Source organism: Centruroides sculpturatus, unplaced genomic scaffold, assembly GCF_000671375.1.
Source record: "Centruroides sculpturatus isolate CEXI.00-Female unplaced genomic scaffold, Cexi_2.0 scaffold229, whole genome shotgun sequence".
In the NCBI taxonomy this organism is placed as follows: domain Eukaryota; kingdom Metazoa; phylum Arthropoda; class Arachnida; order Scorpiones; family Buthidae; genus Centruroides; species Centruroides sculpturatus.
The window spans coordinates 596,690-615,970 of record NW_019384527.1 but is presented as its reverse complement, the minus strand read 5'-3'; the positions used below and the strand labels follow the sequence as shown (position 1 = coordinate 615,970).

General features: G+C 33.7%; 1 protein-coding gene across 1 annotated transcript in view; it reads left to right on the top strand.

Moving 5' to 3' along the window:
- The first annotated feature begins 763 nt into the window (after nt 1–763).
- The window catches only part of LOC111622896 (E3 ubiquitin-protein ligase MARCH6-like), a 77,640-nt gene continuing 59,122 nt past the window's right edge, over nt 764–19,281 (top strand). Inside the window, exons 1-2 of the mRNA XM_023365353.1 lie at nt 764–822; nt 14,976–15,072. Coding sequence (XP_023221121.1) covers nt 801–822; nt 14,976–15,072 — 119 coding nt within the window. The 5' untranslated portion in view covers nt 764–800. The remainder of the gene's footprint in view (nt 823–14,975; nt 15,073–19,281) is intronic.

Genomic DNA, 19,281 nt, shown 5'->3' with positions numbered 1-19,281 from the left:
ACCGTAAGTCTAATACAGTACTGTAATTTTATACATTTCTTGTGAAAGAAACATTTCTTATTCAACGGCGATTAAAATTATTTATATTAATGTCTCCAAAGTTCAGCGAAGTTTTCGCAGAAAAATAACATCAGAAATCGCGGCCGCAGTTTGTGAGCTCTTCCGCGACGAAAACAAGCTTGAGCAACGGCAATGTCGAATGGTGCACACTCGGTAAGTAATCCTACAATATTTTGTTTATAGCGTAGTTTATACGGATTATTTCCAAAAAATATATACGTATTTTGGAAATGTTGAGTCGGATTAGTCTAGAATCGATTGATTTTATGGAAGAAAACCTTTTAAACAGCCGTAGTCCGTAAACTTGACACGTGTCGGGCTGTGATTGGAAGGACTCGTAAGAAATCGGATTCCTAAAGAATGGAACGTATCTACTGTCATATAGGGGGTCGACTGTATTTTTTCGTACATGATTCGTTATCCGAAAAATAAGTTATCCGAACCACCCCACTCTCCAATTGATTCGTATAAACGACGCTGTACTGTACTACATTCTGTTTTATCATCATTTTATGTTTAATTAATTTGTATTCATACTTAGCTCTTAATTTTTGTTACTGATGAGGGGCCGTAAAATGTATGCCGGCCCGAAATGCATATAGTTGTGTATGTAATCAACGAAAATAAACATAATTAAGCCTATAGTTTTGGATCAGTTCAATTGCCAAAAAATAGCGAATATATTTTGGCGAGTTTTCGGTGTCGACGTTAATGTCCGGCAGAGGGATCCGGGAAGGAAAATGGACGATACGCAGCAACAAGGTAATGCGAAATCGATCGTTTCCGTCTTATTTTCCTTCCGCCTAGTCCTTTCTCGTCCTCTTTAATTATTCTTTTTCTTTTTCTTCCTTCCCGTCGAAGGAATTTTCGTCGGGGCGGCCACCTTTCGCCTCTGGGCTTCCGGGCGGAATTCGGACGGCCGTTCCGTCGACCCGTCGGCTCGTATCTTCGCCGCCACCTCCCGCTCTCGGAATTTGTCTCCGCCGAGAAATTGACCGATCGGCACCTTCTCCCATTTCTTTTTGTTCGCCGTCGTTGGCCGCACCCGTCCGAAAATTCCTACGGGTTCGGACCTTTCGTCTTCCTTTCGAGGCTGGCTTCTCCGTCGGGCCCCAAACAACGTTTTCAAAACTGTTTGCCTTACTGTAAGTTTTAATTAAGACTAGAACGCCCCGAGCAACGTCACCATCTGTTTGTTCGGAATAAACCGGAAGTGGGTGAAAAGACTAAAACAAATCGAAGAGTAAACAGTTTTAAAAACAATGAAAACCGACACCCGCGAGTAAATTAAAATGTCGGAAATATTAGTGTCGTTCGGTATTATTTATGGAAAAACTGAAAACTGGAAATAAATCCAGGGGATGGGACATAGTTTTGAGGAAGGGAAAGAAGTAACGGAATAGCATTATCCTCTGCCTTAAACAACACTGTACAAAAGGCATTTAATGCGTGTTTGTAGCATTTGGCATTTTTTGAAGGGGAATTTAATGAAAAACATTCTTTATTGGTACTTTGGAAGCTAATAAACTGTTAGTTTGTCCAGAGTTTGTTACAAATGGTCGTTTTAATTAAGTTAATTTAATTACCTTTACCGTATGTCCTTATATCTTATGTTGTTATATTATTGTCAACTGGGACCTATTGTATTATTAGGTCTATTACACTGGTGTACTGATTATTTGCAAAAGGAGGAGTTTTTAATCAGAAAAACAAAAAATCTACGTTGGATAACTAATACAGAAATAAAACATTTAATAAGGATAAAAACTGTATAAATTTAATTTATATACCAAAACTGTTTGAAAGAGTTAAAGTTTTATGTGGAAAAATAAATTCGATACCCAGAAAAAATTTATTCAAGAAATATTTATATCGCAGGTCAGATAAAAAAAAAACTGACATAATGGAAGAAAATGTTGTTTATTCTTTTGATTGCAATTGTAATCCAAGGAAACATTATATAAGTGAAACTAAGTGAAAATTAAAAATATACATACAAGAACATATAAGGTCAATAAAGGGAAATTATGCAAATTCTGCAGTGGTGGAACATTGTAGCAGTAATGGATGTGAAATAGATTTAAACACAATTAAAGTAAAGAAAAAAGTAGTAATTTTAAACTTCAGTTATTTGAACATATATATATAAAAAGTCAAAGCAATAAAATCAACAACAACCTAGGATGGGAAATCCACTAATCAATGACATAATAATAGGCAAAGGGGTATAAAAAGAAGGAAGTGATAGGTGATGGGTATTTTATTCCTTCAAGTGAAGAAGGATGCTTGAGTAAGTTACGTCTATTTGTGAATGATTTTGTTATTTGCAAATTTTAAAACCTCTTTTTTAAAATTTTTATACAGAAATATATATTTAAGCAATGTTAAAATAATGATTCTTCTTTATATGTTTTATACATATTTTGATGTAATCGGCTACAAAAAATCTAATTTAACACATTGTTATCGAGTTTTTAGATTATTTGTAATATAAATTTTTAATTATTATGTAAATTATTTTAGAATATCATTGTGGTAAACCTGCTGGTGAGGGACCTATTGGTCTGAAACACGAATATCAAGTGTATTGTGTGTACAGGGAAAACAACAGGTGAAAAATAAACATTTTTTGTTTTTTTGATTAAAAACTCCTCTTTTTGCAAATAACCAGTACACCAGTGTAATAGTCTTAATAATACGATAGGTCCCAGTTGACAATAATATAATAATGTGAATTAAGTTAATTTTGGAAAAAAAAACCTTTCTGCATGAAGCTCTGGAGAGTGATGATACTGATAAATCTAGAGTAAACTTTCCCAAGTCTTTAAATTTCCAATTTTCTGTTGTGTTTGTAAGTTTTGAAAGTTACTACTGGTATTTGTCAACTGGCTTTGTTTTTTGTACAGTCGACCCCTCCTATAACACTGTTGATTTTTTTGTTTTATATGAATTCCATGTTGTACGAGTCACTTAGATTTTACAAATACGTGAGCCGTTCACAGCCCGGCACACGTATTTGTAAAATCTAAGTGACTCGTACAACATGGAATTCATATAAAACGGAAAAATCAACAGTGTTATGGGGGTCGACTGTATATCGGTGGTAGTTTGTGCTATGTTATATGTTGCACTATTAAAACGACTAGCAAACTTAATGTATTATTTATTACAAAACAGCATGTGCACACCGGGTTGTATATAGCAAAATTGACCTACTTGAACCTATAACCGGTTATAGGTTCAAGTAGGTCATATTTTGCTATATTATTTATTACAACTATACCCTTTACAAGATGAGACACATGTGGTATGCTTTATGACTGACAATGGATGACTGCTGGGGTGATCACTAGTGTTGCCAGTAGTACATATCATAACATGCCCCCTTTTTTTTTTGAAAAATACAAACATTAACAATATATAATATGTTTACAAAATTTGTGGATTTTCATCATTCTCAGTAAACGAAAATCTGCTTGACTGTTTGCCTGCTCAAGAGTATTTGGAATAGATGTAGGCATGTTGTTAATTGTCTTTTATTTTCTGAGTTGGCACTTCTGTTGTTCTAGGAGTCTTCATTAAATTATGTCTGTTTTTTCTATAGTGAATTCCATCTGTGTTGTAATGACATATGTTCTGGGCATTGGGCCAACTTTGACAACAGATGCAGGTGATCATGGTTCTTTTGGACTCTTTTTATAGTATACTTCATCACCTTCCTTTAGAGGTGACAAGACTTCAGTGTTCTGGTCATAATAAGTTTTTGCTTTACTCACTTCTGCATGGATTTTGTTGTAGTGTTGTATATCTATGACTCTTGGCCTCAACACAGTTTTGTTGATAGGGAGTTTCATTCTCAGTGCTCTAGACAACAGAAGTTGTGCTGGAGAATATTCACAAGGCAAATGCATATTTGTATATTGAAGCATTGTAATGTATGGATCTGAATTATTTTCATGACACTTATTAAAAAGATGTTTAATAGTTCCAACAGCTCTTTCAACAAGACTATTGTTCTTGGGATAATGTGGATTTGATGTTCAATGAGTTATGTACCAGCACTTTAGGAATAAACTGAATTCTTCTGAATTGAAGGGTGGACCATTATCAGAAACAATGACTGCAGGAATTCCATGATGCAAAAAGATTGCTTTCAGATTTGTTATGACCAGTTTATCATTACTGGAACTGACTGATACTAATTTGAAATATTTAGAAAAATAGTCTGACTAGCAAATAAGTATTATTATTATTATTATAAAAAAGTCTATGGCTACTTTTTGCCATGGCAGGTTGACATGCTCATGTGGAATAAGAGGCTCTGCATTGTTTGCTCTTCTAAATTTAATGCAGGCATGATACTGTTCTACTTTGTTTTTTATATCAATATTTAAGTTTGGCCAATACACAACACTTCAATGCCCAAATGACCTTCATGAATAATGTCTAATATTTTGGAACAAAGATTTAAAGGAATTACAAGTAGACAAACTCTAAACAATAAACCATCGATGACATGGAGTTCTTGATGTATATTAAAGTAAGGTTTTAATTGATGGTCAAACTTATTTCTTGATGTAGGCCACTCAGTAAGACAATATTTTATAATGATTTGAAGATCTGTATTCATCAGGGTCACTAGTTTAATCTCTTCTAGATGTTCAGGGGACACTGTAAGATTAGTCATCAATAAGTTTGCATGTATACAGAGATCCTCCTCTAGAGAATCCTCTGCATTGGGCGGATCTACTGGAGGCCTACTTAAAGTATCTGCTATGAACAAGAATTTGCCTGGTTTATATGTAACACTCAGATCATATTGTTGCAGATTCAGCATCATACACTGTAGACGTATTGGCACTTCAGACAATTGTTTCTTAAATAATGTCTCTAAAAATTTATGATCAGTTTCCACAATGATCCTATGACCATAAATATATTAATGAAATTGATTACAACCATACTGAATTGCATATTGCACACAGCTCTTTTTCTATTTGTGCATAACGTGACTGACATTCTGTCAACGACTTTGATGAGTAGGCTATGAGTCTCTTGCTTTGTAGTATGATTGCACCAACTGCCGCCTTTGAACTTGCCACCCTTGAGTCCGTATGTATGAATGTTGTCAGACATTGATAGATTATAGTAATTTGTACTTCTTATGATTTGAAATTCTAAGCAGTTTACTCGGTAAAGGATGGATGGAATTCAGCTTCTTTTTTGAAAATGTAAAATTAGATACAAGCATCGAAGATGGCACGGATTTAAAAAAGTATAGTTTAAAAATAATTTAAACTGGGAGGATTTCATTTCTGACTGAAGCAAAGTGACAGCTTGCAAATACATGTTAGATAATTGGGGATGCTAAGCCTGGACTCCACATTACTGGAATCTGCGACGTAATTGTAAAACTGAAAGCCAAACTGACAAAACCTTCAGTTTTGTAATGTTCAGTTGAACAGAAACAAGACTGAAAGCAGAGTTAAAAATTATTTAACTTTTCCGTTTTCGTCCCGCGCTTCTGTCATACTGCAACCAACAAAAACGCAAGGATTTGTGACGCGTAATAGTCACGTGCATTAGTCACGTGTAGTTTGATTGTCGTAATGGCAGAAAGTGTAGCGAAAACAATGAGGAAACAAATAGATTTGGAATTTTTCATTGAAGAAGTTAGAAAATACAAATGTCTGTATGACAAAAAATGTAAATAATTGAAGATTATTAACAATGAAATTGTTAATAAATGCAGAGTAATCATGGCAAAATTCATAGTGTCGTCCATGTTTGACTCTACGACAATTACAGAACTGATCAACAGATGACACATTTCTAGTGGTGTCAAGTTAAAATGAAAACATAACTGAAGTGAAAACTCTATATGTTTCAGTTCTGTTTCTGAGTTTCTGTTTTCAGGTAATGTGGAGTCCAGGCTTTAGTGACTTCTCGCTCTGCATGTGCAAAGTAGTCAATTCTTACCTTTGTTCTAAATTTGCCTTAATGTACGTAATAAATGGTCAATGCGGTGGGGTATATATTTATGTGTGCCACTTTTATTGTAGCTTAAAATATTCCTGTGTTTAACAAAAACACAAAATAATTAACCTTTCAACAGTGGACTAGTCGGGTATGGTTCTACCCCCAGTAGTGGAGAATAAACGTGGGAAATTTTTTAAGTATTTTTCCACGCATTTTTTTTCATTACTGTTTTGGAAAAAGATTTTGTAAACAGTTATGTCTAGTAAAGAAAAGTCTTTTTTTTATTGTTACCTAATTCATTTTTATGTGAATTTTTTTTTGCAATAGTTTTAGGCTAGTTTTTGGTGATACCCCCAAAAGAATTTGACAACTATAGTCATTGCTCACTGCTGAGTGGTTAATAGAATTCAATTGGAATTTTTTCCTAGACTTAAAATGAGAATTTGAAACTCAAGCTAGTATTGTTATTGTTTTTTTAAAAGAATTTTTGTGCAAGGTATAATACATTAAGATATGCAGGTTCAAATTTTCCAGAAAAATAGGGAAAAAAGATTGATGATAAAAAAAATCTGGAAAGAGCTTTGTGGTATTTTGAATGTCAGATAGCATGCACTTGTTTGTTAACATTTTTAAAATGAAAAAGTGTCCTATTGATTTAATGTGGGAATGAGGTTTGACCCTTTGAAATTTCTTTGTCGCGAGATGCCATTTTATTAGTTTTAGTGCAAAATTTTGTTTGAATTGGTCAAGTTGTTACTTCACGAGACATTTTCATGTGGTTTGTCAATTTGAGTTGTTAACAAGGAAGCTCGCTCGTTTCACTTTAATTAAAGTATTTTTTGAGTGATAATTACCAATAACAATTATTGTGAAAATATTTTTCATGCATTTTGTACCAAAATAAAAAAAATTACTAAAATGGCAAAATAATGTTACAGTTGTCAATTATGCTACACTCAAATTTATTATTGGAATGTGTTTGCAAATTATAGTACAAATTGATGGTTGGTAACATCGATTGTCATGAAACATGAAGTTTTTTAATACAGTAAAAACATATTTAAGAAAACAGACTAGAAAAAAAGTACACAGAAGAAAGAATAAACTAAATATTTAAACTATAAACAAAATTGAAAAATAAAAGACCAGATCTGGTTTAAAAAAGGCTAAAATGGTAACACTGGCCTGGAGACTAAATATCTCCTGCAACCAGTTGTGACTTGGGACGGTTGTCCGAAAGTGACGAGTTACTGCTCTTACAGTTTTTAGTCCTTGGACGTCCTGGCTTTTGTGCACAAGAGGAGAAGCTTAGCGTATAGAGATTTTAAGCTTGCCACCAAACATCAGCTTCATCTAGCATTTAGGAGGTGTTCCACCATTTTCAACCTCTTACGTAATGGAAAGGACCCTCCCAACCCCATCAGACGCCCTGGCATCTATAGTATCCCTGTGAAGGATAACAGGTGCGATAGGAACCTGATTTATATAGGCTCTACTAAACGATCCTTGGGAGTCAGAATACAAGAGCATCTAGCCGATATTCGGCACGGAAGAACTTCCACGGCCCTCGCTACATATGTAACCGATCCAGATATAGTAGCAAACTTCTCCCAGGCCATTCTCCTCCACGATTCGCCTCCTATTGAACACCTCAAATGGCTAGAGGCTATGCACATATTTATATCCTCAACCACCAACAAGTGCATAAATTTTAAAGAGGAGATGCTGTTATCAATGGCCTGGCAGGAGTTAATTCACAACACGCTCTAATTCATCCATCAAACTCTAACGGGCGAGCTGGTCGCACATGCGCGACTTGGATTGTGTGAATCCATTCGAACCTACAATTCGAACTGAAGCTTTAAATGACACGATCGAACGGATTTCTACTTCTAACGGATATCAAATGTCCTTTTAGAAACTGATTGGAACCTGAAGCAGAGCCCAGAAGGGGTTCGAAAATGCTTGTTTATCGACTTTTTGCATCATCACACTGTAAATGGTTCAGGTGTGTAAAATTATTTACAAAATTATTATCAATTAACATGAAATGAATATTTAGGGATCAAAATAAAAAAAGGATTAAAGGATTTTAAAATATAAAAACAAGAAAATTAAGTGATCAAAAGCATATAGATGAAGAAAGGTCCAAAAAAAGTGTTAATTGAAAATCAACAAAAGTAGAAAAAAAGAGAGAAGCTAAGAACAGCAGAAAATATATTAATCTGTTAGACCTGAGTCTTACAAATTCATATGTTTCAAATAGCAAAAAAGTAAATTTTAATGTCTTAGACTGTCTACCATAGAAATTGATTTTTGTGAAGAAATTTTGAATAAAACTGAGAAAATAATCCAAAATATAAATATTGAACAAATATTTTCTGTTTTTTTTTTTATTTATAATTCTGTAATGTTTCTTTAATTATTATTGTAATTTGGATTTAAAAATAGATGATTCTTCTTTTTTATATGAAATTTAATAAGTAGTAGTATAATTAATAAATCAAATTAGAATATCTATATATATAAAAATGAATGTATATGTGTGTGTGTGTGTGTCTGTCCTTCATGCATTACCACACCGTTTATCCGATTGCCATAAAACTTCGGAAAGTTTTTTAATACACTCCCGCGAAGGTTTTTGGCATAGTACATTTATCCTACGATAGATGGTGCGCGTTTACACGAGCATTCGAGCACAGTGTGTTCGATCGATTTCAAATTGTGAAGACCATTTCCCCCTTCAAAAAATATCATTATATATGCATTTGTATACTGTTATTTACGATATGCGTAATAATGTTTGTTTAATCACTTTATTTCAACTTTTTTTTGCTAATTACGTATTTGCTCGAACTTTGTTAAAACTTTAACTGTATACCGAACAACAACCGAAGTTGTAGAAGGAAATTCGCCTATTTTACCGATCTAGGGATCCCCTTTTCAAAATTTTAATAACATCTAATAATTTAAAAAGACAAATTACAATAAAACGGTTTATTATCCAACTATCAGAAATTTCACAACATGCCAAGGAAGAGAGGAAGGAGCAATTAAATAATTAAAATTATAAAGGATTTAAAAATATATATATAAAAATGTGGAATATCGCGCTTCTGACAATCGCTGCGAGTGTGTGGGCTAAATTTGAAGAATCCGTGCTTTTCGCATGGACAGCTGTATGTGGCCGGCTCACGCGTCGGAAAACCTTTTGATTTATTCGTGTACGCACCAGATGGAAAAAAAAAAAATATCGTGTATCCACAAACACTCCAATAAATAAATAGAATTGAAACGACACTTTGAAATGTTTTCCCGATGAAAATGAATAATAATAATAATAAGTTTCAATAAAAATGATAAAATGTAAATTGAATTTTATCATAACGAGTTTGCTTGAATTTCCTTTCTTCTGAGATCGCATCAATGCGCGACGGACAAGCTAGTGCAAAATAAAATAATGACACTGAACATAATTCAAACAAAGCAACTCCTGCATATTGGAAAATTTGTTATTAATACCAATTACATCATTCAGATTGTAATTCTAATCTTTCAGATATCTGATTCACTTCCAGATATATACTGTATCACTATTTTAGATAAATCTATAACTATATAGGTTTCACTCCAAGTGATCTGCATAACTATATATATTATAAGTTTGAATAGGTCTAACTATCATGTTTTACCATATATTGATAAAAATAACTAATGCTAGGGATCTTGCTACCAGTAGTATTATGGGGCCTCACAGACATACAGAAGGAATATTACAGATGGATAGCTGCCCTCAAAATAAAAAACACCAAGGACTCTAGGGAGTTCATCAAGCTTAAGGAAAACATTAAATGTACCCACAGATGGATAGGTTTACAATAATAAGGGCGGATAAAGCCAAGAACCCCAAGAAACTAGACCTGAGGGCATTACAATGGATAACCTGGACATTTCTAAGTTATTTGCATTTGTGAAAACACACAAAGAAGGCCAACAGTTTAGACTGGTTGTAGATAAGGCCAAGGTGCCTACTTGTAAATTGGAGAAATCGATCCATAACATACTTATGCCGCACTTAAGTGGCTACCTGTTTACCGTCTCTAATCCTGTTGAATTAATCAATCAGTTGAAATTGATCACCTCCCTGGACTGCATTATGATTTTGGATTTTAAATCATTGTACCTTTCCATTAAGATACCAGTATGTTTTTGCACTCTTAGAGACTTCCTATTTGCATGAGTAAATGACACAGCACTCCACTAGAACGTGTTGGAATTGGCTCGCCTAATTTGTTATAGTTCTGTGTTTCAATTCAATGGGGTAACATATTCACAATTGAGAGGGGTCCTGATGGGCAGTCTGGTGTCTGGAGACTTGTGTGAGTTAGTGGTGAGACAACTCCAGTCTAGGATCCTTCCGAGATTCTTGCAGAACATCATGATATACAGAAGATATGTAGATGATGATGTTATTGTATGGAAAACAACATCAAGCTTGGCACGATTTGTTGAAGCGATGAATGATAATCCATATGGGGTGTCACTCAAAGTGGATCAATACAGCGACACTAATGTCCATTTCTTAGATGTTGATATCAGGATTCAAGGACCCAACATCCACACTACCATCTATCGTAAACCATGTGCAAGCCCCACATACATACTGAGTGACTCTTGTGATCTGTTTCAATACAAATTGGCCGCTTTTAGATCATTGGTTAGAAGAGCATATTCTCATTCATCTACACAAGAGGCACTTAGGGAAGAGTTAACATGCATTGAGAAGATTGCCGATATACATAGCTACCACAATCTTATTCCAAGAATCTCAGAACACCACAAAATAGCAATAATGTCTCACAACACCTCTATGACGACACTGAGTGACAACCACAGTATTGATGTTGAAAGGATTTCGCTTACATTCAACCCTATCTTGAGATCTGTATATACAGCTATAACCAATGATGTAATGTCAGCATTGCTTACAAGAGAGGCCCAACTATGTTTGACATGTTATGTAATGAAAAGGACCCATCTGACCCGATTAAATTGCCGGGCATCTATCGGATTCCTATTAGGGATGAAAGATTCAATAGGGATTTGATCTACATAGAATCTACGGAACGCTTGATGGGGGTAAGAATAAGAGAACACAAATCAGACATACGATATAATAGAGCCACCATATCACTCAGTATATGCTTCTGACCTGGATATTACTGTTGACTTCGCAGGGGCAGTGTTAATAGTTAAAATGACACAGATGGACCACCTCAAATGGCTAGAGGCTAGAGAGTTATATAAGGTGCACACTTCATCTGAATGAATTAATTCCCGGGAGGAAATGGCTCTTTTGTTGGCTTGGCAGGCCATATTGCATAGTGATTTATAAGGATTGATTTAATATTGGATGATGCGCAGGGACACGTAATGTCAAATGTAAGAATATTGCATTGTATGAAAAAAGAAAATACACGCGGATTAGAAGATTTAATGCAAATCTGAACAGCGGAGAACATGACATGTACTGTACAACGCATGCGCGATGGACACTGGGCAATCGAACTATCATCGTTCGTTTTATTTTTTTTATTTTAAAATTTCATAACGGTGTTCCAGAATAAAAAATCCAGCTAGAATACCTGAGGAAGAACATGGAAGGTGTTCAGAAAACATTTGTACTTTAGAGTTTTACTGTTTCGCATCGGTTACAGGCTTAAGTGGAATTTTTATTATATAACCCAGTGTGCATGTAGGAGTTATAAGTAGTATTTTCATTTTTTTGTGACATGCATTGTAATTTGTCGACATATAAATATACACATCAAACGAAAACCTGGTATCTTAAGCAAATACACCTACAACTGCCGTAAATGATAGGGCTATATTTTGGATAAGTGGGAGTTGTGGGTTCGAGTCCCACATTGGGCCGATTCTTTTCTTCTAGGTTAATATAAATAAATTATTAAAATTAATAATTATAACATTTAATTAAGAGATGGTGCCTAACGCCTTATTCTAGTGTCAAATTCATTTCTAATCTATAATCATATATCCAAAATATAGCTCGATCATTTACGGCAGTTGTAGGTGAATTTATCAACAACTTTTGTCCGAAAATTTGCAAAAAAGTGACATGAAATTTCACACTTTAGACAAATGCAATAGTTTCTTGTACAATGGATTATTTTTGTACATTTCAGAATTACTTCAAAAATGCTTTAATACAATAGCACCTCCTTATAATGCATTTGTCGGGAGACAAAGATAAAGCATGATATATCCGGCAGTGTGATATAACCAAGTACTAAAAATTCTGGGCTTTTACCAAATATTATATATATGTAATAGAACATCAAACCATATAAAATTAGAGTAAAAGTTCTCTACAAAACAAAATAAAGTTAATACTGTTTAAAAATTTTAGAACTTTATGTTCAGAAATAAAGATAACTTTTTCTTACACATTATGCATGAAATTTTGAATTCACATAAACTTGTAAATGAGGAGACAGTATTTAAAACCAATAAGCAACTTAACATCAAAAGGAAATATAAATTATAATTAACCTGTCCACCTGTTTCGCTTATTTAGATTTTGACGAATTTATTGTTTCACCTGCAGTAGTATTTTCAAGGACAATGATAGGAATAAAATATTGTATTTCGTTGCAAAAAGAAATTTAATGCCGATTAATATTTTGAAAGTTATTGACTGAAGTGCTTTTAATTTAAAATTTAGGGACTAAAAAAAGCATGATATAATCAAATTCATGATATAACAAAAGACAACTGTATATCTGTGGGTGGAAGGCGGATAGAGATGGCTGTACAATAATTTTAAGTGAAATTATTATTATATTGGTTTTAGTGAAATTAATCTTATTAAAACCCCAATATGCAATAGACTAGATGTAATAAATGTTAGCAATTTGATGAATATATCAATCAATGGTCCACCTCAAACTGAAATTGATTTCCAAGCTGCCTTTACTATATGGTGCCAGAAAAACAAACTTTTTCAATTGTGACCTTAATATGATTATGAATAAGTTATAGCATTTTTAATTCTGTACTGGCTGATATCAAAATAAAATCTACAATTTTTATTATGTTGAAAGCATTTTTTTACATTAATTTTTTGCTACAAAATTTCACATTTTGCTACAGTTCTCAAGACAACATTAGCAAAAAAACTACAGATTTGAAAAAGTGAGATCATTACTAATGCATTTTATAATTCTTCCAAAATTTAATTTAATAAATGTAAATATTTGCCTTTTCATCATATATCTTTCTATGATATAATTTAGATTATAGAATATATACTGGATGAATAGACAAAATTATTTAATATTTAATTATTAATACTGTATGTGTGTGGAATGATTGACATGCCACATAAAAATGGGAGACCAGCATCTCCGTTATCAGTGTGCTGGTTAAACTGTGATTAAAATATAAAATTAATCAGATCTAACAAACCTAGTTGCTAAACATTAAAGAAAACATTCTTTCCAGTACAATAAAATAATAACATTGTAATTTGACTGACTAAAAATCAGGAAGAGAATTTTTGTTTACAGGAAAGTAAAATAAGGAATGGCTTACTGACATTAGTAGTAGTAGTAGTAGTAGTAGTAGTAGTAGTAGTATTAGCATCTGTAGTTAGTCAGTGTGGGCTACACATAATCCATTCTCACTTTAAAAATAATACTTTCTCTTCAAATTTTACACAAAGGGGATGTCTGTGTAAGTTGAAATAATTTACAGCGAGTTTCTGAAATTTAATGTGTATTGTTTGGTTTTGAATCTAAATACAAGAAAATAAACATAAAAATGGCATTCTTTGGCATTCCATGAGTATTTTACATTATCAGAAAAAGTCAAAATGAAAAGATTAAACATATAATTGTGGTTTTTGTTGTAATGCTGACAGTTATACACTTTTAGAATAAAAACTTGTTTGTTTTTTAGTGCACCCTCTAGAGAAAAATGTATAACCTCACTTAAACTGGCATGTCGGCATTCCCCAGGGCAATCCAGCATGTTGGCTTTTACCATATGGAAATTTCTGATTTTATGGTCTCTCCAGATAGACCAACATGCTGGACAATCCACAAAAAATACAGATGATTACTGTATTGAAACTTTTCAAATACCCATATGTGAAGTCAGCAGGGAAGTTTTCTAAAGTTAATTTTGTCATGACATTATGCATGTTAAATGCCTGTGATAAAGATGAAAATAAAAAGTTGTAGAGATCAATGTAAATTAACTGCAGTCAAACTTGATTGAGATGTAGTGTGTGATATGACCTGGAATATCTCAGCTCAGAGATCAGCAAAATTTCAGATTCACCTCGATATTGGCCTTGCCTAGTTGTACAAATTTGCAAAAAATCATGTTTAATGGTCATGCAGTTGCTTTGAACTTCAATCACAGACAAAACACTTCTTGATTTATGAAGAGCTCTGCTCAATGAAAAGTAACAGTCAAAAATCATTGTCTCTAATTTATTGTCAACCTGTATATATGTAATTTATTGCCATTTTGAAATCAGTTTGAATCTAGATGTTACAATTCAAGCCTGCTATTATTTGGATAAGAGTATTATGTTTTTTGAATTATAAAATGGTTACCAAAATATTATATTAAAATGTTATTAAAACTACACTTTGTACACATTGTGTTCCAGCAAATATGTATTTGAATTAAATGAAAACGGAACTTTTTCTGTGTCTTTCAGGAATCTGCATCAAGCATTGATCATTACATATTATTTTCTGGAAAATAGTGTGCATGATATGTAGTGTTAATTTGTTTGTTTTCTAGCTGTTTTAAGACATATAAAATGTTATTTTTGATAGACACTCTACACAGAGACAAGTAAAAAAACTTACTGTTTCATAAATATTAATTTATTTTATTAGATATATGCAGAGTATGCAGATCGGAAGGTGCTCCTGACAGACCACTATATCATCCTTGTATTTGTACAGGAAGTATCAAGTATATTCATCAAGAATGGTAAGATTGCAATATATTCCTATTCCTACCAAGAATAATTTGCAGATTATCTGTAGATGTATGCTGTAAGAATTTGGTACAAAATTTGCATATTTTCAGTAGATTTATTCTGTAAATGTAGTTTACTTTCCTAAAAATTGTCATACTGCTAGTAAATTTGGAAATTTATTACAGATCAAATTCTGCTTGAATGCAGATATTTTTATCTGATTAGCAAAACTCTCATGAAAATGGAACTACTTTAATAAAGTAATAAAAATGAAAGCTTTTTTCAGTTATATTTTTATACTGTTTCCCCGAAAGAAATGTGCCATAGGAGCTTTGTGAAGTTTGTAGGGAAAGCATCAGGCAAGTGTGTAATGTATTAGTTATATAATGCGTTATTTTGTGTCTTCAAAACTTCCAAATAGAAATTACTTGCACAAAATTTGTGATCAAAACTTCCTCCTAGATTTTCATTTGCCACTTGGATAAAAATCGGACTAATTAGAAATAATTCATTTTAAATGCGAGTTGGGATGCATACAATAATCCTAACTGGTGTCAGGGATAGTTAAAGCAAAGATTTTGCTGATCTTCTTGCCTTTTTTTAAAAATTTTAATTATCCTGATTATAGTGAGCAGGATCTCGCATCTCCTGATTTCACATTTGGTCATCAGGACTGATGTTTTCCAAAAATTACAGAAAGAAAACATATATTTCTTTAAAGATAAGTTTAAAAATAAGATTAAAAAATGAATTAGAAAAAAGAGAAGGAAAGTAACAATGGAGCAAACTGGAAACTCAGTTAATGTAGGAGGATTAGGCAGCATAATATTACTTTTAGAACCATTTTTTGGAAGATCCAAGGGACCTTCCCAAAGAAAGTTGTTAGAATAACAACTTCCTTCGAAAATGTGGAGGATTTAGTTGATATCTCAGGATGGTCAAAAGTCCAAAAATTAAAAATAGCTTGTTTTAGACTTGTGTGAACTGCTTGAGATTATGCCAGGAAAGATAGGAGAATGAAAGAAATAGGCGACTACAAAGAGTTCAAAAGATTAATGTTAGAGCGGTTTGAGAGAGAACCATACACATTGTGATTACAAAGATTTTATGCATATATTTAAGAAAAGACAAAGGATGTTCAAACATTTGCAGTTCATCTACAGACAGTGGCTTCTGAAATAGAAATAGAGCAAGTAGGCATAGACACAGCAGGAACAGCTATAATCAAGCAAGTAAAACAAAAGGAGTTGGTTGAAAGACTTTGGGTGCAGTTTCTAAATGGTTTGGATAGCAAAATTAGACAAAAAGTTATGTCACAAGAACCAACAACTTTTGACAAAGCAATCAAAATTGCTGTTAGCAAAGAAGCTATCGACCAATTAACAAATCCACCAACAATTGTCAAAAAAATAGATAATTGAGTGACAGAGATAAAGGAATTGAAAGAAACAATTTAAAAACTCCAGGATTAGTTGAATGATTTAAAACAAAGAATGACACGTTATCCACATCCACTTTATCCAAATGATAGAAATGCAAATTAGGTCTCCTAACTGCCTCTTTTATCAAAACAAAACATTTCATCAGAACAAACAACAAATGTTCACAACTAGATTTCCGAGAGATACACAGGTACAGGGACAACAAAACAGTTCGTATATGACACCTGATGTCAGACACATGTGAGATTGAGAATTTAAGGAAACCCCAAAAACTTGATTGGGTAAGCTTAATTTTTAGTCTTAGAACAAAAAGAAAACAACCCAAAGAGAAAGTATCGAATATCAACAATTAGTAGCAACAATGGGCTGAAAAATAATCAAGTGTCACATTGACTGGGACTTGGTAACGAATGGTGAAGGTTAATGTGTCAAGGAAGCAGACGGCTGCAGGTTGCAGAAAGCTAACCATATATGGACAGGACCTCTCCATATGTCGTCAATTTTATGTCATCAATGACTCATCTTTGACTGCATACCTGCAGATACATCGATAAACAGTCGATCACCTGATTTTTTTTTCCAAGCAAAGTCGATAAAAGGGTTGTGGACTACATCTAAAGGAACAACATCTAGGAAATATACGCCACCACTGTGCTGAGTTCCGACAGTCTCCATATCTGAGGCAGACCATAGCCAAGACACGCCATACAAGGACCGAAGACTCAAACTATTCGAAAGACATTGCCCATCATACCGTTTCTCCATGACTACTTTGCTAGATCAATGAATGGATTACTTGTAAACTCTCTCTCAAGATAAATTTGTAAACTCTCTCTCGAGCAAAAGTCTCACCACACGCATGATAAAGTTAGAAGCGCAGATAGTGTTTGTATACCTAGATTGGTCTATGTACTCAGCTAATGTATTTAATCCTTTTGCTTTATATAAAATTTATGTTATAGTCATTACCCTGTCTACCTTTCTATTCATCAGTAACCGAGACACCTATTGACTTACTCGTGACCTCCCCACTCAACAAAACACAAGACCATTTTACTTTTTGTCATCCAACAACCACATGAACGGTGGTTGTTTCCACCACCACTGATCCATTGCTGATTAAGTGGTCATTAGGGGACACCCCTTTGACCCCCGGTTCTCACACATATGTGACTGGAGGGTTGGCATTTTTTTGATGCCTCATCCTCGCGAGACTAACACCACTATGTCTCGTTTGACATTGAAGCTGTGACGTGACGGTGAGTTGATTTGGTTTTGAAAGTAGGTCACACGAGTGGATGCATATGTGAGCAATCAGATTCTGGATTAGACAGCAAGTTGAAAGTGACTCACTTGGGTTCCAGTTAAACAAACAAATAACATTTATTTGTAAAGAGAAAAAAAAGGATTCATGATACATACAACCGACCCCCTATAACACTGTTGATAAATCCGTTTTATATGAATTCCATGTGTACGAGTCACTTAGATTTTACAAATACATGTGTCAGGCTGTGAATGGCTCGCATATTTGTAAAATCTAAGTGACTCGTACAACATGGAATTCATATAAAACGGAATAATCAACAGTGTTATAAGGGGGTCGACTGTATTATACTAGTCCGGTTATGCCTATGCGGTACCGGAAATGTACGTTTTATATGTACCTAAATAAAAGATTGTGTGTGTGTATGTATTATACTAGGTCAAAATAACTATATACTGTAGGTGGTTGTGAGAGAGAGTATAGTGCATGGGGATAAATTGTAAAAAACCTTGTATAAAACTGGAGATCTGGTGTTTGCTGGTTAAGAAAGTTTGAAAATAGTTTTTGCAAAATAGGTCTTGTGGAAATAGTTTGTAACTTGTAGGTATAGTCACAGGTGAGAGGGATGAAATATTAGTAGCTGATGTATCCAGTGATATAATGCTAAGGGTTTCGACAGTAGCGCACGCACGATTAATCCACTCAAGGACTAGATGATGATTAAGTATTGAGGGATTGGCAACAACTTCTTGTGTCATGGAGAAATTGATGATGACCTTTACTTTTAGAAAAACTGGTACGACTGACCCATCTGGCTGCTAGTTGTCTTATTAAAATGATGAAATTTTGACAGCAGGTCAGAAGGTCGCAGGAAAGCATCTTTTTCGACACTGAGAACAGAAAGGAAGATATACTTCCAGGTGTGAAAGTTGACAGATACTCAACAACATTTTTATTATAAAGATGTTATGTTGTTTACTTTGAACTCTGGATTCTCACACATAACAGGAAGTGTCAGTTATATTCCAAAGCAACAATCAAAGTGTAAGGAGGTTTATTGAAAGGAAACTTGGAATAGAGATCAATCACCAGTAGTGATAAAGAGAATTGGAATGATGTTGGAAAGATTGAAAAAGTCACTCAGGCATGAGACAGGTCACTCAAATCCAAAGGAACAGAGTCAAAAAGAAAGACAAAAATACAAATGGAATAAAAGAATGGATACCACTGTGCAGTCAGATCATTGTACTCCTTTGCAGACTCATATTCATGAGAAAAGAAAATAAGGGAATTTGATAGCAACAGTGGAACAATGCAAGGACAACACTCCACGTGCATGGACCGAGACTAGACTTATTATTCCCACTTTAAGAGAAAGTTTTCACCATTATTCTTAACATGTCCCGAGATAAAAATAGCTCTTTCTTCTTTATATTTCCATCATTTTGTGGTGTTTGACCTACGTATTGATCTGCAGGGTGATCGCATGTAAGACGTGTATGTAACATTTC